The sequence below is a fragment of the Aphelocoma coerulescens genome, chromosome 1A (assembly GCF_041296385.1).
Source record: "Aphelocoma coerulescens isolate FSJ_1873_10779 chromosome 1A, UR_Acoe_1.0, whole genome shotgun sequence".
Classification (NCBI taxonomy): Eukaryota; Metazoa; Chordata; class Aves; order Passeriformes; family Corvidae; genus Aphelocoma; species Aphelocoma coerulescens.
In genome coordinates, this window is record NC_091014.1 from 45,618,194 (window position 1) to 45,642,421 (window position 24,228).

Consider the following 24,228-nt stretch of genomic DNA (forward strand, 5'->3'; position numbering starts at 1 on the left):
TAAAGGACCTGCAGGGACATTGCAGAAGGTACATAATCCTGGACCACACTACACAGTCTTCAATTTATAACTCCAGCTAATGGGAAGGAAATAGAGTAACCTCTTCTTTATAAAAACTAGTAGGTTAATTCAAGTAAAAAGCACCCAAAGCAAAAAAACTCCAAGGTCTCGGTGAGAACTAATTGATCAAAAATTACCTCAAAACCAAGTTTCTGCCTAGCTACACCCAAAGCCACCTAAACCAGTCCCAGCACTACATGTCAGAGAGTAGCTTTAATCAGCCCTTTTCTCTGGTTAGCACTCTCACTTTTACTACTATCTACCCAACTGTCTCATTCAAAAAGAATTTCAGCAGCTATCAAGGCCCAAAGATAGGTATTGATACCTAAGAAACATCCAACAGCCTTCTTCCTAGCTGTGCTGGTTTGGCCCAATTTAGAAATATATACTCTGAGAGAAGGCAGATTACAAACCACCCCTTTCCCACCAGGTTCGGGAAAAAAAACTTTTTTCTTGAAGGAAAGTGAAAGAGATAAAAACTATTTATTCAACAAACACACAGGAAAAAGATAATAGTGCTAAATAATACAATCTCTCGCTGTGGAGAAAAACCTGGGAGTGTTAGAGTCCTCCTTTTGGTCTCCCTCCTCCTCGGAGCTGGGGCTTGGCCCAGGGCCAGGCCCTCTGTGCTGGTGGAAAGTCCTCCCGATGTGTTCTGATATTGAAGCAGTCCAGCAGAAAAAGGGAAAAAATCCAAAATTCCAGGAAAAACAAAGTTCAACTCTCTGGAGGAAAAAAAACCAAAAAACTGGCTGAACAAGCAAGCAGGGTGCTTCTCCACTCCTCTCCCCACAGCCCAGCAGCAGCAGGAAAAAAAATGCAGAGAGACAGAGTGTGTTATCTCTGTCTGTCCTTGAAAAGCACTGCTTTGAGAAGTTTGCTCAGTTTTCTCTCTCTGCTCAGGCTCTGTTTAAAAGCATAGAAAGGCATAAAACTAATTTCTGGGCATAGAGCAGCGATAGGGAATACAACATCAAGTCACCCCAAGACACTAGCCCAGCCATCTTGGTCGTCCTCTGAATCGCACAAAAGCAAACAGAATAGCACTATTTGAATGCTTAGACAATCAGAAGTTTGGGTTAGATTTACATTAGGCTTCTCTGAGCTGAGGACCAGCAGTAAGGTCTGGTCTGGTAGATCCTGTACTAATCTGGGGACTGCTGCTTGCAAAGAGCCACCTAGATACACTCATATAAGAATTTGTGGAGATAGAATCATAATAGCAGATTTAAAGCACAGGTAAGATATTGATCTGGCAGCAGAAGAGCCTGTTTATGTATTACACAAAAATGTAAAGAGTGCCAGAAGCAGAGGGCTCACTCACCCCAGCAGAGAGGTAGTTTTTTCCCCCCAGAAGGGTATGGCTTTGCTTGCTGACTGTCTGCCCCCTTTTCCCTGAGGGTGTACTTCTTGGAGATCCTCACCACCTCAGTGTGCCCAGGTCTATCCTGAGGGGTAGGAAAGGACAGCTTTGAACACTGTAAAATCTCCAGACATTTGCATATTTCATCGGGCAACAAGGTCTGTTCCATTTCATCTGGTCCTGAAACTGATATCACCTTAAGAGCACCATAAGGAGTCAAAACAGAACAAAAACCAAACAATAACAACAGAAGATACATATGCACACACACAAAAAAAAAAAAGGAAAAGAAAAAAGGGATAGAAAAAATTCTTATATTCCTAAAAGTGCTTCTTAAAGCAAATACATTTGTACTATCAACTATCAGACAGGGTGAGCACATCTCTTTTTTCTAGAAATCAAACTGGATAAATACTAATAAAAATGATGTAACACTGTCATGGTTTTGTGAATAGTCTTTGAGTTTGTTTTCTCACTTCTTTCTCTCAGAATAATCCTCCCTCAATCCCCAGTCACATCCAATGCTATGCAAAATCAAGGGCTCTTATGCCAGTCTAGGGGTATCTTGATTTGGTCTGTGGATGAGTTTTGAAAAAAATAAACCTTTACAGGAAATAAAAGCATTGTACTGCAAAGGTTGTCAGCATTTGCAAGTGTTCACTCAGCCCTCTGAAAATGTCTCTTAATTATACAACAGAGCTGAACATTTGTAGAGGTTAGTGCTTCCACACAACTTATCCTCAAATAAACTGTCTTTTCCCAAGCTTCACTTTCCATTCATCTAACCAAAGAATGCCTTAATCAATTCTGGTATTTTCCAAACAGTTCTGCAACACAAAAAAAACAGTGAATTATCAATGTTTGAATGAATTCTCAAATACTCTGGTACTAAAATCTGTGTTCAAAATTACTTAGCTAGTTAGCACACTTGTTAAAATTAAAAACTAATCGTAAATAATATAAACAAGGGATATACCGCTATTATATTTCCATGAAAGATGAACAATGCATAGTTAGATCCAGCTGAATGAATCAATACAAGAGCAGGAAAAAAAAAAAAAAAAAGATTGTTAGAGGGGAGGAAGCATTTAATCTGCTCTTGCAACTTACTATATACTTGCATGAGATCTGTCTTCCCAAATTTTCTCAATGTGAAAAGTCCAGATATATAAAAGGCATGAAATTTAATCCAATGTATGGATCATGTTACCTTTTGTTTAGGGCCATTCATCCTGAAGCCACTTCCGTCTGACCTGAGAAACAAATCCCCTAGAAACAATCCTACAAGAAAAAGCTTGTTCCCTATCCCAGCATTCAGTAAGGAGGCTTTAAGACAGAAAATGCTACTGTTAAGACTAGCATCAGTTAACCAAGGACTTGTTGAAAAATTGATTTAAAAGGATGTGACATATTTACTTGGCTATCTTGGTAAGTTTAATCATATAATTTTTCTGCGTGTGTGTGGCATATTTCTGCACTTTTTAATGGTGTATTTTCTTTAAAAATATTTTGCTGCTGAGAGATTCTACTCATGAAAGTAACACATAAATACCCATAAAGAAATTTGTAAGTCTTGCCTTATTTAAAACAAAGCTTGCTAAACCAAAAAGCAAAAAATGGTCATATTTTTAATATAAGATTTCCATGAAAAGATGTCTTTAAACTTTTCTAGTTCTGGAACAGATCGCTATTCACATGAATATCTGGAAACTTTATGACAAGTTGCAAAATTCTGCCTGGAGAAGAGAGGATTACCAAAAATAATTTTTAAAAAATTACTAAAAAATAAAAAGGCAATGATAATCCCTGGCCAAACAACAATCAGTGAGACATGATTACTCTTCATAAAATAAAAGTTTTGAAATATTAAAAATCAAGAATAGCAAATCTCAGAGAAATGGTATGCAATCTCTTCATTCAAAAGGGGAAAACATTAGTAATTTCTCATTATTATCATTCTGCTATATATTAAATGGGATTTTTAATAAGCACATGTGTTAATTAGCTGTTATCCATTAAAGAGAAATTAATAGATGCTAATATATTTGTGGCTATTCTCTACAGTTGTGAAAGAAGCAATTTCTATCATAAAAATATGCTTTTTCTCTCTGTAAGAAGCTGAATGATCATCTTCTAATGGCTGAAGATTTTGTAAAAAGCAATACTTTGAACCAGCAAACTTGATAAAATAATTTCTTTCTATCCACTGTAAATCAACCTGATGGAGCTATATAATTAGATTAAAAAAAAAAAAAACATATTAAATGCATTCTACTCAATAATTCAAGACAGAAGTCAATATAGTTTGAATAAACTAATTCTAATAAATGAGAGTTCCACAAATAAGCTAGCAATCATGAACAGATTTAAGATTCCTCTTAGCAAAGAAGCTAAATTAAAGAGGTTGAATTCATAATCTTCATTGTTACTTGAAATGTCAGTTCAGTTTTAGAAAGACTAAACACCAAAATACCAAAATATGTTAAAACAAAGTTTCCTTAATCAAAGAACATAAGATTATTTATGGATTAATCAACAGACAAGTTTCTAATATAAATAATTTTCTTCATTATTTGATTACAACATATACATAATGTTAACTACAAAGTACTTTTCAGGCTGAAAAGAAAGCAAAAGCGATGAGACATACCTTATCTGAGTGTTCAATTTGTATTTTCTTAAGAATTCAGCAAGAAATTAGTATTTGTACATAAAGAACTTTGCAACAAGTCCTGAGAGCAAGTGACTTTATTTTCATCCCACATACAGCAGTGCTACAATCTCATTTGTGGATGGGGGTGTGGCAACTGGAAATCAGGCGGCTGCAGTACCAGATGAGCAGAGTTTCTAAACACAGTTACTCTTTACCATCTAATTAGTTCTACTGACTGATGCTGACACTGCTTGCACACTCAAAGTTAGCAGCTGTTCAAACAGCTTGCCAAAATTGGGTCTTGAACCTGTTGAAACCTGTATTTAAGCAGGATTCAATGCAAAGGTAATGGTTTCTGTACTTGTGCATATATCTACATTGCTTTGTTTGGATATTTTTTCCATTTGCATATTTTCCTATTTAAAAATGTACATGGCAAGTTTGTAAGAACTGTTTGTGATCATGTTTCCTAGGCACGCATAGATATAAATCTTCGTGCTGCAAATTAAGAATGCAACAACCAAGCTCTGATTATTCTCCAGACCTGGTCAAAGAAACCTGCACCAGAGTGGAACTTCGAGACAGGGAAGATGATCTCCGTATAGAAAACGCTGCTTTGTCTGGAAGCAGCAGCCCAGAAGTTGTCTTCAGTTCCTGTGAAATGCAGACAGTACCAGTTTGTATGGCCACCACCTTGCCTCCAGGGGACTACATTCTCAGACGAGGTTACACAGGATCTTCACTTCTGAGGCTTCCTACAGAGGAGTGCATTGGGATCCACCATGCGCCTTTCCAGTTCGACCGCCATGCGAGGGCCAGAATTTCCACTTCTCCTACTTTAAGGCGTCTACGGATGGCCTCTGCCTCACAAGCACTGACACTTCAGGACTGTTCTGACACAGCTCAGCTGGGGAATCAAAAGGAATACACTGGCTCTCTGCACCACATTTGTAAGAGTCCACCTCGGTGCATTACAATTTCCTCCTTGTCGCTGCCCTCTTGTGTCCATGCAAAATTATTGTCGTCCAAAGCCAAGTCTGAGACAACTACAGCAGCTCCAGAGTCTGATGTACCCAGATCAAAGCTTCCAAGCCAGGAGGATCCTCTCAGCAATGGCAGTTCCAAGGAGCCACCCAGAAACTCTTGGAGAGCCAACTCCGCTACGCTTCCTAAGAGACTCCCCTGCCCAAGCCCTACACTTTGGGTGGGTGTCCAGGTAAGAGGAATAGGGGGATGCAACTTCTATTTCAATCTTTCATATTCAGTGTTGGTTCATCATGGCCCAGTGCACAAATAAAACCTCAGTTCTTAACCTGAACTGCAGCTTGGGCCATGATCCTTTAAAACAGCAGACCGACTTCTACACTTAACAGGAAGGGAGATTTTTCTTTCCAAGTCAGCAAGAGACAGCAGCTCCAGCCTTGTCCCTTGGTGACCAGGTTAGCCTAGTCCACTCCTGTACATGGCCACTCCTTCCCACCTCTGTCTACTGACCCTGGTAGGCCAGCACAACTGTTGGTGGGGATATGGAAGAACAAGACTAAGTAATTTATCCTGTTTAGGATTGGGTTTTAGAAGACTATTTTCTATCAACCCATTCTTTAACGCTTCAGCAGGATTACTCCTAAAACAGGGAAGTTCTCTATTCTGTTTTACTGAATGGGATTAGTAACCCTAATAAAACCAAGAATTAAGTTGGTTGAGTCAAATTTACTGTCTGCTACTAAACAAAGGAAGAGGTACCATCTCCTTAATTTATTTCCACTTACCTAGCTCTGCCACTCACAGGCACCCCTCCCTTCCTATGTCCAGCTCCATAAACAAAGAAACAATTGTGCAATCTCTTCTGAAAAAAAGAAACCCTGGTCCAGAGAGCATAAGCATCAGTAAAGAGAAATAAACAAGGGAGGAGCAAACCCTGTGTCTTTCAAGGGCAGGAAACTACCATTCAGCTCTACAGAGGGACAAAAGGAGAGGCTTTTTGTACAAGCCAGGCTTGCTACTAGATCTGCTCTCAAAGACCTTCCATTATGTGCAGAGGCAGTTAAATTCACACACATGCTTGACTCTGTCCCTATGCAAACTGGCTACACACACATTTTACCAAGGGTGGATGGCGTCAAAGAGATGTAGAGTTTTTCACTAACTGGTTAGTTTTGCACTACAGATCAAAAGCTATTTTCCTCCCCCCACTCCCCACCCCCTACCCCCTTCAAATATAGAAAACATTCTGGATATCAAATAAGTTCTCCTTGCTCCACAACAGAGAATTAATCAGCCTATGCCCAAGCCTATTCCACTATCATTAGTACATTTTCCTCTACAAATGAGTTTTTTCACAAAAAATCAGAATTGCTTGCTTGCTTTCTGACCAAGTAACTAAGAATATCTCGCTTTCTTTTAGGAGAGTGGACTGCCCATGCAAAGGTATGCACATATTTGTTTTATAAGATTCTAAGCTTGACTCTCCTACATTTTACTTCACTCTAAGGCAAAACTGAACATTGAGTCATGTATACATAACCTTAATTTGTAGATTTGCTATGTGAAATGCCTGTCACCAGCTCCCTAAATTTTTAATGAGATTTTCTTTCAAAGGTAGCCCTCTCCCTAGCACGTTTAGCTACATTTCATGCAGTATTTCATCCGGATCATCGGGGAGCTTTGCACTAGGAACTAACTGCCAAAAGGTCTGGTTGTTTGGCTTAGCAGTGTCAAATTTCAGCTTGAAGAATGTGAAAAATCTCAATCTTGAGTGACATTCTTCAAAAGTTTGTGGAAGGGAGAAGGGAGTAAAGGAGCTAGCAGAACAGCTCAATATTGTTCTCATACATGAGCGAAGCAGATCTAGGACTGCTACTGGACAGGGGGATTGTTATACCTACAAACTAAGAAGAGTATAGAAGACATGGATTTTATAAGTTAGTGCCAACAAGACAGAGCGTTGCATACCATAGACCTGTGCAATGAACTGGATCAAGGTCTTACAAACAATTACCAGAAAGTAAAAGCTCTATTAGAAATTATTTTGATTACGATATGTTTCTTTAAGATGTTCAAATGTTTACGAAGGGAAAGAAAGTTTTATTTTCTCTTCACACAACAAGGAACCAGGAGAGAGTACCTCCCTTAATAACCACTCCTCTCTAATTGATGGAGTAGCGCTCACTTTACTGCATGATCCCCTCAAGGATGTTTTGGACTGGGTGGTTTGGAGCAGACTGATATAGTCTAGGAGCCTCTACACAATGCAGTTCCCTAGATGATATTCAAGAGATGCATGCATGCATCTGAAATTACATGTTCACTGTAGAAGAGGCCTCCTAGATGTTCTGAATTGCCGCAGTTTCCAACCCACTCTTTAGCATTTCAAATTAACAAAGGAGATGGAGAGAGAAGGGGAGGGAAAGATCTTTTCATCTGGGTGTGACAACAAGTGATCTGTACCTTTTGTGGGAAGAGTCTGCTCTGATCCAACTCAAAACAGGAATACATAAACATATCTCACTGTCAGTGTGAAGATTTGCATGATGTGTAACAAACTTCAGAGGAGAAATTTAAGATATTGAACACAGATGGTTAAACAGGAGAACACTGAATGTTTAGTGTACACACCTCTTGGTGCTGCTCACCTATAGTGGCTTCAGAGGGAAGTCATTATATGCCAGCTAGAATATTGGCTTTGGATTGCTATCCAGACATCTTTTAAAAATCAAGAAAGCACAATCCAAAATTTTTTCCATAGGCACCAGCAGGAAGGTTGTCAAAAGGTGGTTCAGAGGATGTATTATGAATTCTATCTAGATCAATATTAGAATGTGCAAAAATATATTTTAAAAGCCCAGTTTCTGCTTTAATTGTTTCTTGTCAAGTTTAATTTGGTCCAAGGTCTGGGTTAAGCCTGTATTCATCTTCTCCTTTACTAAGATCATTAGTCTAACTCCTTAACAGCTAATCCCTTCTTCTCACAGCCAGAAAAACTGTTGAAATGTCAGATTATTCTCTCCATCTAGAAGCACATTAGGACAGTGGGCAACCCTTCTCCAAGACTGACTTACATATTATCCTGGGTAAAATCATACCTCTGTCCTTCAGTTTTAATGAACATCTCCCTGCTCCCAGGCTGTATTTTCAAATAAACTTCATTAATGCTCCCATGCTCATTTTAAACAGCCTTCCCACACACAGTCTTCAGTCAAGAATGCCAGCACATCTCTGTCAGCATGGCAACTTGCTGATGCTGATTAAAGAGAACCATCCAAAATTAATAAAGGGCAAGAGGGCCAGCACAGAGAGAGGTGTATGTGGTGGAGAGAAGGTGCTAAACCAACACTGCCATGGAAGAAAAAATTATTAAAACAAAACTTCGAGTTTACTCTGAGCTCATTTTCTGCTTGCACCATTCAGCATTATCAGAGACTGGGTGGAAAACTGCATTGCACTATTTCCTACAGCAAATCAGCTAATGAAGAGTCTTTGCAGTAACTGCCAAGACAGCTCATATTCAATGCCTTGAAGGAGCTGGGCTCATCTATCTTGAAGTAATCCTATTCCTCTTTTAATGTTTCACAGAGCTGTAAAGTGTCACGACACCACAGAATCACAGAGTAGGTAAGGTTGGAAAGAACCACGGTGAGTTGTCTGGTACAACCTCCCTGCTCAAGCAGGGTCATCCTAGAGCACATTGCACAGGATTGCGTCCATCATACTAAACCTAATTCCTTATGCAAACCTATAAATATTTTACTCTTGACAGTAGGTCATTTTCCATGCTAACTTTTTGAATCAGGGAGTCCAAATACCCTCCCTGAGTGGGTTGGGTAACAGTGTGACCACCTGGCAGCTATTTCAGTACCCTGACCATCCTATCATATTTACCTTAGTAACCTCTTCTGTTGCTTTTATTCACATCTAGTGGATATTCCTTTAAGCAATATATCTGCTATTTAAGTAAGGTGATCTATATAGATGTCTGTTCCCTGGGATAGCTAGTTAGGCTAAGATTATGGACATATGAAGATACTTTTCATGCCTTAGCAGTAACTATATATACAGGATATTTATTTTGACAGACCATGACACACTTCAATGTCTCTAATAATTTTCCATAACTTTGCCACGCAAATCTATGACATTATCATGTTTCAAAAAACACGTGGATTTTAAGGAGGAATTATTTCAGCTGATATCTCTTCAGATGCCTGAGTTTGTCCCTAAAGTACAAGCATTTCTTTCACTCCATCACTGGATTCCTCTGCTCCCAGTAAGTAAAAGAAACAAAAACTAAAGGAAAAGGCAAAGCTACAGAGTCTGAAGGTATGAGAAGATGCTAAAATATTGCAAACTTAAAGCTTAGTAAATTTTATTACACATCACTTCAGTAATTTAATTTCTCCAGAAAAAAACAAAAGAAGCATCTGATGTATCTAGTACATCTACAGGCATGAGGCCAGGAAACCACAGATACCTGCACTTTCATCTCTGAAGCATGAGTGTGTCATTTAGGCATGTAAGCCATGAATCAGCCCAGGCTTGTCAGATTGCAAAGGTATACTGTAGACAGACACCCAAGTGATCTTGCCATACCCCCACATTTCACAAGCTTGTGCACCCATGTGAAGAGCTTGTTTAGCCATATGTGTGCCTGAAGTTCAAGGCCTTTTTGATCTGAGTAAATAATGTCATTTAACTCAGTTACAGTGAAACTGTGTTTCCATTATTAGCCTTCATAAGCCACTAGCCTGCAGCTTCAAATATATTGTTAAAATAGTAGTAGGCCAGATGCTTTAAAAATCAAAAATACACTGGCAAAATTTTACTGTGAAGCCAAGCTGAAATAAATCTCCTGAATTTCCTAGTACAGTAATAACATTTGAGAATTTTTCTTGTACTATATTGCAGCATCTGACTTGTATAATAGCCTGGCTGCCCAAGGGATTGCATCATGGAATCAGTAGAGGTTTCAGTAGCATCTTAACACAATCATTACAAACGCTGAAAATTTGCACTGGGTAGCACTCAGTGCACATCTCAGGAAGGTACTCTTGCAAGGAGCACTCCTCTCCCTTGCACTGGTATGGGCTTGCAGACAGCCAAGAAACAGACCCCCCACCCATTAAAGCTCTCAAAGCACATGCTGAGGGTTCAATTTAATGACAAACCACAGAGTTTCAATGTAGATCCTAAAGCCAAATAAATAGATCCTATGTTCCCCATTCAATAGGACTAGCAGAAAAAATTTCAAAGAACTCCTGAATTGCACATTGTAACCTCTTCAACACATAGTTTTTAAGCCCCCATATGTCCATGGTTCAGGTGTTAAAGTCCCAGGCCTGGCCTCCTGATAGCCTCTCCGTTGTTAGCTGCAGTTTTCATCCATACCATTCAATTGTTTAGCTAAGGCAATTGCAAGCAGTGTCACTGTCAGGCCATAAAAAAAGTACAATCTCCATGTCTTACTACACATATCAAATCCTAGTTGTCTACCTCAGAGCTCATCTGTCAGTTGATAAGTTGTCAAGTAACTATTAATGCACTTAAGGGAAAAAATATATGAGCCAGGTTTCACATCAAGTGTGGCAAATGGCTGGATATTCACAGTAAGGTAACTGCCTAGACAAAAAAAGATCTCATTAAGAATCATGCTTAGCTGACCAAAAAATACCATGCACAATAACTGGTGCCTGAAAGATAGAATTATTATATATGTACATGCACTTTGTGCCTCCTCCCTACTGAATTACTGACCCTTTGAGCCCTAATTCAGTCTTCATGTACCAGTCAAGTGAAGGCTGCACAACAATAGTTGCAGACACCGGTCCCTTCGCAGCATATGCTAACACAATTCATGAGGTATCAGTGCAAGTTATTAGCAAAATCAAAAAGGTTTTTAATATGCACCAACAGTTTCTGTATGTGAAAGCAAGCAGCCTCTAGCACAAACACGCTGTTGGATACAAAATGCCTGTGTCGTTTTTCTTGATGGATCGATATCCTGGACAATGCTCTCCGTTAGGAACAACAATGGTTGGAAAGAGACGTGTTTTCGATCAGTAGGGCCACTGAGTCATATTACATTCAAAATATTTGAAACAGCAGAAAAAAATGCCAAAAATATTTAGAAAGAAAATATTACAAACTACCCAAAAGGTTAAATACTTTTTTAAAAACCCAACATTTTGACTGTTTCACTAGCATGCTGTCTTTTCTGGAAATCACCTGAGTTATAGGAAGGTTAAAAGTAACGACAAGTTAAATCAGCTAAAAACAGGATTTAACTGCTCCTTTGGACTTCACTGCCAAAAGGTAGATTCTAAAATCTCCACTCAGTTTTTGTCTAACCTCAGAAGAGATGAGGAATTTTCCACATTTAAATGCTCTAATTACTTATTATCTGAGGCAAGCCATGACCATAAGAACCTTTATCTCAGCAACAATGTGGAGTTGGAAAGATAATTAGATATTTGCTGTCAGTCACTGAAATTCTCTACTTGTTGTTCTTTTAACACTTTATGTCATAGTTACTGTGATTTGGTTTTTTAGCTGATTCCCCCCTGTATCAGCAAGGAGCCCTTCAGAAGTTTCCTCTGCAGCTGCAAGCAGACAGAGATGACGTGTGTTGTTGTTGCATCTCACAGATCAGCCGAGCGCAGGCGTAGCTCCCTGGTAGTGAGTCTGCCGGGACTCGAGGTGTTCCCTGGAGACCTCCTGGTGTCAGACAGTGCCATGGACTACCTGCCCTACTCATCCTTCCTGCTCAGTGCAGGTCAGACACAGGGTGGGGTTTGCTCCTCTGAGCCCAGCAGAAGCCAGGACTGGAACATGCATGTGTGTGGGATGGGAGGGAGGATGTATACAATGAGAACATGAGGTGGTGCAGATTCTGTGGGGCATCCTGTCACCCCACACTAAAGGATTGCATTGCAAATTTTTTAATTCCTCCTTTTATTTTTCCTGGTTTTTCCCCCTCCATTTTACTGTTGAATGCAAAATCCAAGTAGATGACAGGGTAGGACACAGATCACATTGCTCCTCCACAGGCTAAAAGCAACCAGTGCCCTGGCCAGGATCTCCATCTGCAAGCAGCTGAGTTACAATTTTCTACCTCCACAGCTTCAAGCAGAGAGAAAAGTGGCCCATGCTGCCCTTTGCAGTAGTGTTCTCATCACAAGGGTAGGAGACCCAACTCATGGCTAGAGGTTGCTCACAAGACCTTCCAAAACTGAAATGCAGACCTGCAAGCAATTTCCACAAATAGCTATTGTAAAATAAAGTATAGTGTGTGGTGTGATTGACAGAGACCAAAGATCCTGGTGGCCAGAGATCAAAATTTTCTCTAAAAGCCAAGGTCACAACCAGCATTTCCATGACAGAAAATAAGCCAACCATTCCCAGAATGGCCAAGACCTTCAAAATCCAGAAACACAAAGTTTTGAATGTGATTCCCAGTCACACACCTGAAGATAGGCGCCACATGAAAACCTTTTCAGATTTCTTGCTGAACACAGTCAATCCTCACAACTCATCAGTGCATTCCTAAACCTAGATCCCCAGCTCTCCCTGTGCCTCACCAAGGACCACAAATTACAGTCAGCCTCACTATGCCAGCCCCATGACAGATCCAAAGCTTAGGGCCTGTAGGATTGTTTATTAACTGCAGATTTAAACACCTGCATAACTCCAAGTTGTCCTAATGAGAAGGCACAGACTAATTCTTGCTTTAAAACATCTTCAAGAATTGGCTTGAGGTATGATGATTTTCCCATGTAAAGAATTGGCAATCACATACTAATCACCTGCAACAAGTAGGAGTGTTTAGCTTCATCCAAGGTCTCATCAGAGACAGTCATCATTCTTGATGGGAGGAATGCAACAAGCTTCATGGGTTTTAAGTCTGGTGCACAAACTGCCTAAGCTCAAGTATTAAATATGAGCCAAGTAGAGTATAGTCTATCAAGCTTCATATAAAAATGAATATATCAATAATATAAATAAAATTTTTCTTTTTATCTGTTTCCTTACTGATAACATTTGTTTTATCCATTAGAGTCCAAAAAGTCAAGGTGGCCATTTGCCAAAAGAGGAGCTGTAAGTATTTTTACCATTTTGTTTTTCCTTTCACTGATTTTGCCTTTTCCCACAACTAACCTGGGTAAAAATAGCTTCTTTACTTTCTTGCCCTTGGAGAAAGGCAGCCAGCAGGTGAGCTGAACTCAGAGGTCTCAGGCCTCCCTACGGCTGCTTGGTCATTAATCTGCAATGAAGGTTGGGTGGCTCCAGTGCAGCCATTGCATGTGATGAACATGAAAACACAGTGCCACCGCTCCCCATCCCTGTGGGTGGCAGCAGGAGAGGTGTCCTTGGCACCAGGAGGGCAGAGTGGGAAGGGCAATGAGAGCAGGGGCTCTCTTACAGGGTGTTCAGGGGTGGCAGCAGGCCCAGCTCAGCTCCCCAGGGTAAGGAAGCACAAGGTAGACAAGTCAGTTGCATTGTTGCTTTGACCATCCTGTATCCTCTGTTTTCTGCATGCCTTAGAGCTTTGGAGAATGTGACAAACTCCCACTCACATGGAAGGGATCTAAGCTTTACCTATAAAAGTAGCTTTCCAGGACACTTTCTTAGGCCTTTCATGTCCTCGTGGGTGCCCTCACACTCACCAGTGAAAGCACACCCACCAGAGCAGCTCAGTGAATTTCCTTGTCTTTTCCATTTATGAAAACTTTCACTTACTAAGGTATCTGAATTTCCTTTCTGTCTACTGTTCAGCATACAAAAAATTATTTACAAGTGTCTTGATAACTTTTTCTCCCTAAACATATAATTAAGAACAGTCCCTTCCCAGTATTTTTTGCATTTTATCAAAGAATAGCTTGTGCATATGAAACAAATGCAAGTACTCAGATTCTTATTTACAAGAGTTCCCTCTTCCTACAGCATTTGAAGGAGCATGACCTAAAGCTGAGGACTTTTAAATTCATCAAAATATTTGAAATCTGCAATAAAAAGCATTTGATATTAGACAAAAGTGATTTCTGAGGTTATTAAATGCCATAAAATTTAAATCATGAAGATTCATTTGCTGGTACACTGGTTCAGTGTGCCCATATAACTGCATTATTTTTTCTGCTCCACTTCAATCTATCTTTCAAAATTAAGAGCTGAACTTAAACTCTAAGTTTCAAATATTATAATCAAACACATTTCAAAATTGGCTTGAGTTCCTTGCCTGAAGTTCAGACAATAGAAATCCATGAAGCAGGAATATACTGTTGCAGAGAACAGATAAAACTTAGGCAAACACCTTATAAGTCTGTGGCCACAGCACTAAATTAGAGTTCATAAATAATGTTTAAAATTTTTTACATGGCCTGCAAAAACAAAGCCAAAACAAAAGCAATTGTTTTTATTTCATGGTCACTCGCACAAACTCCTGCTGCTCTTTTAGCTTTCTGAAAGCTCATTTTACAGACACTACTCTGCAGTTGACCAAAGGAGCTTTTTGAATACGTAGCTCAAAAACGTAAAAATAAATAAATAAACACATAAATTTGTATACCTCTGAGAGGATGATGATTTCAACTATGAATTTGTTGTCCCCTATCTCTGACAGTGCTAAAAGAAGCAAAACATTTCATTTGTTCTGTCTTCTAAGGGTAGCCTGTTGCCATACCAATGATTTGCCCTGTCAAAGACTAGTGTATTACATAAATAAGATCTTACACATCCAAGCCTAAGGCATCTACACACCCCACCCACAGCTACAAAAAAACTGCCATCACTGCCTTGTCTCTGTGCAGAAGAGCCTGGAAATATAAAGAAATCACTCGTTTAAGGGCAAACTCCTTACAGATCTGGGCAAGGCTACACAGCTCGGTAAACTTCTTAACAGTCTTTAAAACTCTGTATGAATCAGGGGTGGTTTTTTTCATTCAACAGGGTAAAGACAAACAGAAGCAAGCATCTGATCTGGAAAATTGTCTTTCAACTGTTAAGATCATAGACTGCTGCACATATGAATTTTTCTGCTTTAAGGTAACAAAATAGTATACCGTATCAAGGATACTTAAAGATGGGAGGAGGAGTTTTGCATTCTTTATAAGCTAACATTTTTCAGTTCCTTAATCTGGGTATGAGACCTTTCTGTTCAATTTATGCATAATATATGGTATATTTTTGTCATTTGAAATGGAGGGGTAAGGAGGAAACTGAGAGTCAGAGTAAGTTAGCAAAGGCCCTTAAAAGCATTGGGATTTTGCCAGGGTTCCAGACTGCCCTAGATCAGGGAAGTACCACCTTCAGAAAAAGGTCTCAAGGCAACCCTCTCAGCAGCACCTACAGGTCTGGGGAAAGAAACTACAGCGTCAGAAAGATGTCAAATGGAACACAGCAACCCCATTGCTGCCTTAGGGCTGCGTTCAGAGGCAGCCACATGGAGGTCAGTGCCAACACCGAGGTTTGGCTGTAAAAGAGCCACCAAAGCCTGTCTGCCAGACAAACAAGGTTTCTGGCCCCTAGCCACCTAACACTACCCCCTTTGTGAAGAAAACCTTCTGCTTCTCACAGCAGGCTGTTATCTGCAGCTCCCCATAGGCAGATGCTGAGGGCTCCTGTCAGTGCCTAACTTATATATGGACATCTGACTTTGGAGCAGGTCCATAATGTGACAGTGGCCACCTTAGGACTAAACAAAACAATTTACAAGTAACTATAAAGACCCAGTCCTTTGGTACCTTGATTTTATCATCCAGAAAATAAGAAGCTATCATCCAGCCAATAGCAGCACAACAGATGAAATTCCTTAGCATTTGCAAGATGCCCACTAATTTTTGATGCAACATACCTAAACAGAGACTATCATATTTTGTTGCTTTCAAATTCAGTGTGTTCATATTATTATCATATTAGAGGAAAATGTCATGTTTTAAAATATTTTAAAGGCATTTTTAAGCTTTCAGAAGACAAATCACTAATACTGGCAGGTGAGATTTTACCCAGGAAATGGGACATCGATTCTTTTCATAAGGTCTGAAGCAACTGATGAAACAATTGGTGGTTTTCTTTCTTCTTCAATCAATAGAGCAAATCTTGGCACGAATTTATAAATGAGCAACAGACTGAGCAGAAAGATGTCAACAGCCGGCTAGAAGTGAAAAAAGAAGCAGCAGTGTGGGAACTTTTCACAAGTGAATGCACTTACTTTCTGGATCATTTGTTGGTTCTCAAGATGGTAACGTCAAATTTCACTTCGCAAAAATAATGAAGCATTATTTGTTCTCCTGTGATGGACACAAAGCCACCTGAAACCTCTCATTAGAGGTCTTTGGGGGAATGACATAAGCACCTGGTTGTTCCTCCCATCTTGCCTGCTCATCCCATTTCCATAGTTCCCTTTTCTGTCTTTATGATGGTATCTCTTCTTCCAAACATCACTTTCCAGTGATGCAGTCTAGTGCTTTGCAATTACCATCTGACTGCAGAGCCTTCCAGGATATTCAACTGATATTCCACTAGTCCTCTCACAAACACTGTACCAAAGCCATGCTCCAACTGGTGATTTCTGTACTGGACTATTCCAATTGAATATTTCTGTACTGCAAGTGTGCAACATTATATTCATCATTTAACTTCTTAGAGAGCTGTGGTTAGATTATCCTGACTGGAGCATGAAAACCTCAGAATTCAGCAGACCTGTAGTTTAATGTTACATGAAAGCAAGCACACTAAAAACAACTCCTCTCCCAAAAACTGTATTACCTCCAACAGAGTGAATTTTAAGAGCTTGAAATATGGACAGGAATATTACACACTGTTACAAGAATAGCTGTGCTATTTATATTCACCACACATCAAATGTTAATGTATCCATTTAAAAGGATGGAAGGTTCCATAAACATTTTCTTATCATTTTTCTCTTACTTGGCACAGACAATTTCTGATTTTTTATTAAGTCAAAGAAAAGAGATTTGTGAAAAATATTCCATGTTGCTGAAAAGTTAGCCTGGACAATACAAGAACTTCTGCAAAGTAGAGGAAAAAAAATAGAGGAGTGGGCTGAATTCCTCCTTGGTGGGACAGAACAGGAAGGGACAGAAAACAGGATGACAGGACCAGCTATTGATCCAAGGCAGAAGAAGAGCATCTTTCCTTCTATATACTTAGTTTACAAATCTGAAAAGATTAGAAAGTGGTGAATACTGGGAAGGATGACGATAACATCAGGCATGCAAGCTCCTTATGAGTCTGATGTAGGAACCCACAGACAAGCCTTAGCCAGCCTGTGTGACCTATGAATGATGAGCTATTCGGTCCATGACAGCTTCCCAAACTCTGCTGCTAAAGAAAGAACCCACTGCATTTGGGTAACCAGTTTTAAAGATACCTCCTTACTTCCAAATATAGAAATGTTTCACTGATTTTAATGAATTGCCACAGGAAGCTTTAAGACCACCATAAATCCCCTTTAAGCTCTCAGGTCAACCTGGTCATGGCAACTAAAGTATTATACAAGGCTAAGCAAACCCTCTCACTAGCTATTTAGTCCTGGCACCCGGATGACAAGTTTTTTCATTAATGCTTTATATGCATGAACAAAAAAAAAAAATCTACTCAGTAACCTATAAATGTTAAGCTTTTTTTAGATTTAGGTCAGATTCAGTACAGCTCAATCAGCTTAAAAAATATAAAATCTGAAACAGCCAATAAATAAACATGCAGTTTTCACTCAATACAGGTTACTAAAATAACCCAAAGAGATTAAAAACCTCCACAGGACCTCTACTTACCTTAATCCAGGAATATCTTTTTTTCTCATAGTAACTCTAAGCAATTTAGGTAGCAGCAGATGCATGAGGTAGGAAGGAAAGCATTTAGAAAGGTCATGGAAATCTGTAACTGTGACTCTGATGTTGCTGAGTCCTTCACACAGAGATCTGCAGGGGGCTCATTTGCCCCTATTCTGCCCAAGGGCACAGCAGGGACACAGCTGCCTCCATGGTAACCACAGAGAAACCCCAGAGACATCACTCATACCCTCTTCTGCACACAAAACCCAATATTTATCCTTCAGGCAAATCAGGAAACTTTTCTCACAATGCCATCTTCTACCCTCCCTAAATCAAATGAGCCTTTCATATGAATTACAGTACAAATGTTATTTTCAGGGGGAAAAAGAAAAGATATATTGAATTGGTACAAACAGTAATTAACATGGATTTGTTTTGGTTTTAAAGATATTTATGAACACTCTAAAATACCTCCAGAGTAATGAATTTCTCTTGGATGTGGATTTGTGGAAACTTTTCGCAAACTTAGAGGAGTTAAACAAGGTGAGTAGAAAAAGAGAAGTGTTATCAGATCAGGAATCAATCAGCCCAATGAAAGAAGGCAACAAACCAAAAGCTTTTATTCTGTTTCAATGCTCATATTTGGAACTTTGTTCAAATAATCCATCTTTTCTTCCTCTCTATGTGGTGTATCAGTGAGGGTCAAATATCATTGCAGAGAGTGCAAATCATTCTCTTGTATCATCAACCAAAGATACATGGTATTTTAAACATGCCATGAGAGAGCTCGTTTGGTAGTTGTTTCTGAAGGAAACACAAGTTTGAGACTAATTCTCATAAGCACCAAACCTTGTAAAGGGTTTGTGAAGATAAACTACAACACAACCCTTAACAGCAAAACAGGAACCATGGCAAAATAACTACATAACAAGTCCCCTTTTGCAAACAGATGGGCACAAAGACTGTGCTGTCTACTATGCCATTCCAATAGAGCAAGTTAAAACAAAATGGTGACTCCCTCTCTCCAGCTGAGGTGTCCCTTGGCATATGTGTAAGGATCTCTCCCACACAGACTGGATGCTCTGTGCTCATGTGCTACTTACCCTGCACTGCCCAGGAGGAGGGAGGCCACAAGGCTTGGCTGTGATGTACTCCAGCTCCTTGCTGCTTTTGACCAGTTGCTGGGAGACCATTTTCAGCTCCTGAAAGTTAAAAACCCCTAAGTTAAAAATAGCTTTCACATTACTTTAGAAACAAAACTATTTTTCTTAGCTTGAGGGCCCTTTTACAGGACACCTCACCCCTCATTGTAAAGTGAATTTTGGAAACAATTCTGCAGCTGCCTTAATTGAATGACTACTCACAATCACATCACATGCCCTAAATCAGCTGCTGAGTTCAATTTCTTTCCCTTATTGTAATTCTCTTAATAGTGAGTATCTCCCTTTTTAGCCAAAAAAAGAAAATTGGGAAAGGTCTTCAAAGTAGGGACAATAAGCCAGAACTCAAACACATGAGGAAGGCACAGCTGCTCAGTCACAGACCTCACACCTGGTGAACTGCTGAATGACCAACCAGCAGGATTTTAGCTGACAGGTTTCATCTTTGGCTTGTTGTGGACTGAGACTGTACATGCAGGCAACTACTAGAGTTAGCAGATGTGTGGTTGTTGATTCCCTTATTCTTGTTCAAAGAAGAGAGTGGGGTATATTGCTGTGTTCCACTTAGCTTTGAGCTTGGCTGGAGCTTGGTCATGTCTTGAGAGAATTGTCTGAAAAAAATTTCTGGGTTTACTTTCTAATTTTTTGTCCTTATTAATGAGGATGATAAATGATCATCTGTTATGCATACTTAAAATAGTGAATAAATATAGGAGAAAGAAGCTGCTCTCAATGCCTTTTGTGCCTTTTTTCATTCATTTTATAGCACACATATCTTCTTGACAGCAGGCCAAATCCATGAAAAAATACATGCTGGAAAAGTTGTAAAGGTCAAAATTAAAGAATGAGCATCATCCTATAAGTATCCTTGCCCCCATAAATACACCAAACAAAGCAGTCTGCAGCTATTACAGTTTGTAGCAGTATCACAGAGGACTGATGTGCCCTTCTGGCCTAAAATTTGGCCAACAACTTAGTCCAGTCATGAATTTGTGTGAAAACAGTGGGTTCAGGACAAAAGCGTGAGCTTAGGAGCAGGCTTGCAGCCCCATCTGACTGATAAGGCAGGCACTTTTGAATCCAATATAAACATGTAAAGTTAACTTATGGAGAATATGTGACTTTTTGTAGTATTTTATAGATACTTCCTTCACCTTCAGTTGTATGAAACTCAAACTATGAAAGATGGTGTCTTCCTCAAATGACCATGAAGGCTTCCTTAATTGTCACAGCTCCGTCATACACAGAGATACTACTCACCCACTGTCATTTTTAATGTCAATCCATGTCAAATACAGCTGCTACCCTAAGACAAGTTTAAATGGACTAGCTAATCTCGTTTCAAAGCTTTTGTCATAAGGCATTATCACAACATAAGTGTGTATTTGTATAGATTTGTTTTAGCTTCTGACTAATTAAAGCATTCTGGGTATAATTCTGAAGACAATCTGGCAATGTTAGAAATAAGTATAGGCACACATTACACTTGGAGCCTTTGGAGAGGCCAGGGATGGGAAATAAAGTTCCTTTAATCTTAACTTCCAATCACTGATGCAAATTTCTCTTTTTTTTCCCCTTAGATAAGTCTCAGTTTACTGAAAACTTTTTTTGAAGCTGCAAAGAAGCATGTCAGCAAGTCAGACTCTCCTATGGATTTCAGCTCCATACTCAGAACGGTAACATAATTAGAAGTATTCTTGCTTGTAATACAAGCAGCAGACCATTTATCATGACATAGAGGTGCTTCAGAGCAATCAGGTCAGTCAAGTCCATGCCATCTGCCACAGGCAATTTGGTCTCAGCCTCAAGTAGTTCCTATCACAAGGATGTTTTGATTTTTTTCCACTGGAATTTTTGAAGCAGTCATGGAAAGGTGCTCTGTATGTGAAATAAAGTGTGGAAAGATTCTTCCTTCCTGGGGAACAGCAGCCCAGACTCTGAGGAGACTATTCCACTGGCAGAGGCAAGCTTCCCACTCTATGGAAGATGCTTCCCTGAGACCAGACCCCAGCCCCATCACTGCCTCCTTGCACTCCTTCACACAGATCCTCCTTCACCCCATGGACCAGACCCACAAGTGTTTATAAGTGCTTATTACGAGTTGGGTGGGACTAAAATTACACTTCGGCTGGGGTCAGTTAAGCAAGAGAGGCACAGCCTCAGCTGTCCTGCCACTGCAAAGCCCTGCCTGCCCTGCAACCTTTTTGGCCACTCTGTGTGGTGAACGAGGCAGTTGCCTGAACAGTAGTCTACAGGAGCTCTAATTCCTGCACAACTTCCCAATGCTTGTAAAGTTGGAAATATTAATGAGGACTGAAAGTCAAATGATTGACCGGAACCTTCCCTAGCAGTAGAGGCCATTAGAAAACTTCTGGGACATAATAAAAGACCCTACCTCAGTGCTAAGACTTTTAAAAGAGGCATTAAGGCTAGAGCTTGGGTTCTTGCCCCGTGACCTCTGACTTCAGGCGTTCTTATTGATAATTTTTTGTGTAGACAAACAAAATCCCAGACAAAGCTGCATTTTATCATGCATGACATTCAATATCTCCAACCTAAATAAGGCTATCCTGTTATTTCTAAGAGCATACTCAGATATAAAATACCATGCTACATGAAGTCATCAAAGCTGTTTCAGAAATAGTGGGTTTCATCTTCAACTTCCACATGAATTTCACATCATTTATTTCTAGTGAAACAAAGTCTAAGAATGTGCCACACCTCTGCAGAGCTGTTAGAACAGTACTCCCATACATCACTTGAGTATTGTTGTGGTATTTTTACTACTTTACAGTTTCTTGCTGTTTTAACTGCCCTTTACTTTTTTAATTCCCCCTTTCTCTCTTCTCCCATTTTCCTAGGGACAAGGAAATATCACATAAAATGCACATTACAAACTCAGAACTGTTGTTTGTCCCTTTGTCATGGTATTTTTCTTTCTTGATAAATTTCCAAACCTTTTCTGCAGTTTTTCCAGGGTGACCTCTGCCAGACACACCAGATTTATTGCCTTAATTATACCTCTGCTGTCTTCTACTTGGAAAAACTGAGACAGAGAGAAGATTTTAGCATCTACCTGAAAGTAAAGTGATGGTTTTGTTGTTGGTGTTGCTGTTGTTGTTGTTGTTGTTGTCTTCAGCCTTCCTACCTTATGACAGCATTTTAACAGGGAATTAGGAATATTCATTAGCAGCAAAACTGTGTAGATAGCATTTCACATGGATTTTTTGAACTGCAGAGCCTATCACCAATAAGAAGTCACCCTTCTGAGTGTATGTTTACCTGCGTGTGTGAAAGTCCCTACCTGTAATTTAGAACAGATAAGAGGGGAAGAGCTGGGCTGCATTTTTGCAGGCAGAAAATACAAACTACTAGCCTCTTCCATTCAGATGTTTTGCACATAATCCCTTGATTCAGTGACCTCCACCTTAACAAAGTGAAATGGTTACAGGAAGAAAAAGACACAAAAATCAATCCATATTGTAAATTCTCTCTCAAATGTTTTACTTTGGCATCAAAAAAATACCAGTAAGGGAGCATTTACCTCCCTCTAAGGCTGGAAAGAGCTATCAGTGGTTTCTTTATCAAGTTGCAGCACTACAGCAGGTTCTGTTTTTGCTGACACTGCATTAAGCAACAGCTCCAGACAGTACAGTGGTGGGGATCTCAGGCTCTGCTCTTTCTGACATCATTAGCAGACCAGTGTGTCCTGTAAATACTTAAGAATGATCCTCAAAATTACAGGCTTAGAAAGAGAAACCTGAAGTAGTGGGCTTTTCTCATAGGCAGCCCAAAACTGGAAGGGCACCTCTTTATGGCAGGCAAACTGCAGCTTGGGCCTTGGAGTTTCACACTGCTTGCTCCCTGATGAGGATTTCATACATTCATACCTAGGGAAAATGTTCCCCTGTGGCAAGTAGCAGTGACCCTAAAATATAAGGTGGCTTTCAAACCTAACTCAGGTTAATTTTTAAAGTTTTTCCTGAAAAAATTAGAACAGCAGATAAATAAGAGCCCTACTTGATATGATAACATGGCCACAGCATCTGGAATGGTAAGAAGCAATGCAGAAAGTGAATCTGGAGGGGCAATGCAATTCTCCCTGTAGAGAGCTGTCCTTGGTTTGCTCTTGGTAGCTGGCATAGTGTTGTAGTTTGGATTTAAGATGAGAGTAATCCTGGTAACACACTGATGTTTACTTGTTGCTAAGCAGTTTACACTAAGTCAAGGACTTTTCTGTCTCTCACCACCACCAGCAAGGAGTCTGGTGGGCACAAGAAGTCGGGAGGGGGCACAGCCAGAACAGGTGAGCCCAAGTGACCCAAGGGGTATTCCATACCATATGGTGTCATGCTCAGTATATGAACCAGAGGGAAAGATGGCTGTGGGGGGGCGATTCTGCTCTGGGATTGGCTGGGCATTGACCAGTGGATGGTGAGCATTGTGCACCACTTGTTTTGTATATTCTGTTATTTTTTTCCCTTCTGTTTCTGTTTTATTAAACTGCCTTTATCTCAAACTACAAACTTTCTTTTTTATTTCCCACTTCTCTTCCCCAACCCACGGGAGGAAGTGAAGAGTGAATGAGGGGCTGTGTGGTTTAGATACTTGCTGGATTAAACTGTGACAAGAGCCTTTACACTGCCCTTGCTCTCCCTGTGTGAGAAACTCATCTTTCATTAGTCCCTGTCTCATTACAGCCAGCTAATGATGCAGAAAACTGTTTGCTACCTCCCAGCCAGAAGCAAGCTGATGCCTAAGGCAGATTTTCTTTGTCTTCAGCAGTGGTGTGAACAAAATGAACAGTGCAAGAGGTTGCATCTGCCAGAGCTGCTAGTTGCTCCTCTGCATCGATTGACACGGTATCCCCTCCTCCTCAACAACATCTGGAAGAGGAGCACTGATGAAACAGAGAAAAGTTTTATCCAGTCACTTAAAGAGAAGGTGGAAAAGTCCATAAGTAAGTAACAAAGGTTGAAAGTCAAGTATGCAGTTACGTGGCTTTCCTGTGCATGTCCTTTGAAGTGTGAATTGGTCAAGTGTCTCCACAGAAATGCAACAAGGATGTATGTGCCTTTCCACAGTCCTGAGCCTCATTCTGTAGGGAATTATTTGGGCAACCTTGTGTTGTCAAAGCCTCTCTGAGCAATGTCACAGGACTCCCAAATCCGTGAGTCACTCGTATTTTCTCAGAATCATCTGCAGTGACAG

At 40.0% G+C, this 24,228-nt stretch overlaps 1 protein-coding gene across 1 annotated transcript in view; it reads left to right on the forward strand.

Annotated features, from left to right (window-relative positions):
- Window positions 1-2,589: 2,589 nt before the first annotated feature.
- The window catches only part of PLEKHG7 (pleckstrin homology and RhoGEF domain containing G7), a 32,959-nt gene continuing 11,320 nt past the window's right edge, over window positions 2,590-24,228 (forward strand). Inside the window, exons 1-11 of the mRNA XM_069003912.1 lie at window positions 2,590-2,851; window positions 4,550-5,292; window positions 6,481-6,503; window positions 11,714-11,841; window positions 13,123-13,163; window positions 15,012-15,107; window positions 16,153-16,302; window positions 18,305-18,400; window positions 20,598-20,693; window positions 21,986-22,099; window positions 23,803-23,977. Of these exons, the coding sequence (XP_068860013.1) occupies window positions 4,588-5,292; window positions 6,481-6,503; window positions 11,714-11,841; window positions 13,123-13,163; window positions 15,012-15,107; window positions 16,153-16,302; window positions 18,305-18,400; window positions 20,598-20,693; window positions 21,986-22,099; window positions 23,803-23,977 (1,624 nt within the window). The 5' untranslated portion in view covers window positions 2,590-2,851; window positions 4,550-4,587. The remainder of the gene's footprint in view (window positions 2,852-4,549; window positions 5,293-6,480; window positions 6,504-11,713; window positions 11,842-13,122; window positions 13,164-15,011; window positions 15,108-16,152; window positions 16,303-18,304; window positions 18,401-20,597; window positions 20,694-21,985; window positions 22,100-23,802; window positions 23,978-24,228) is intronic.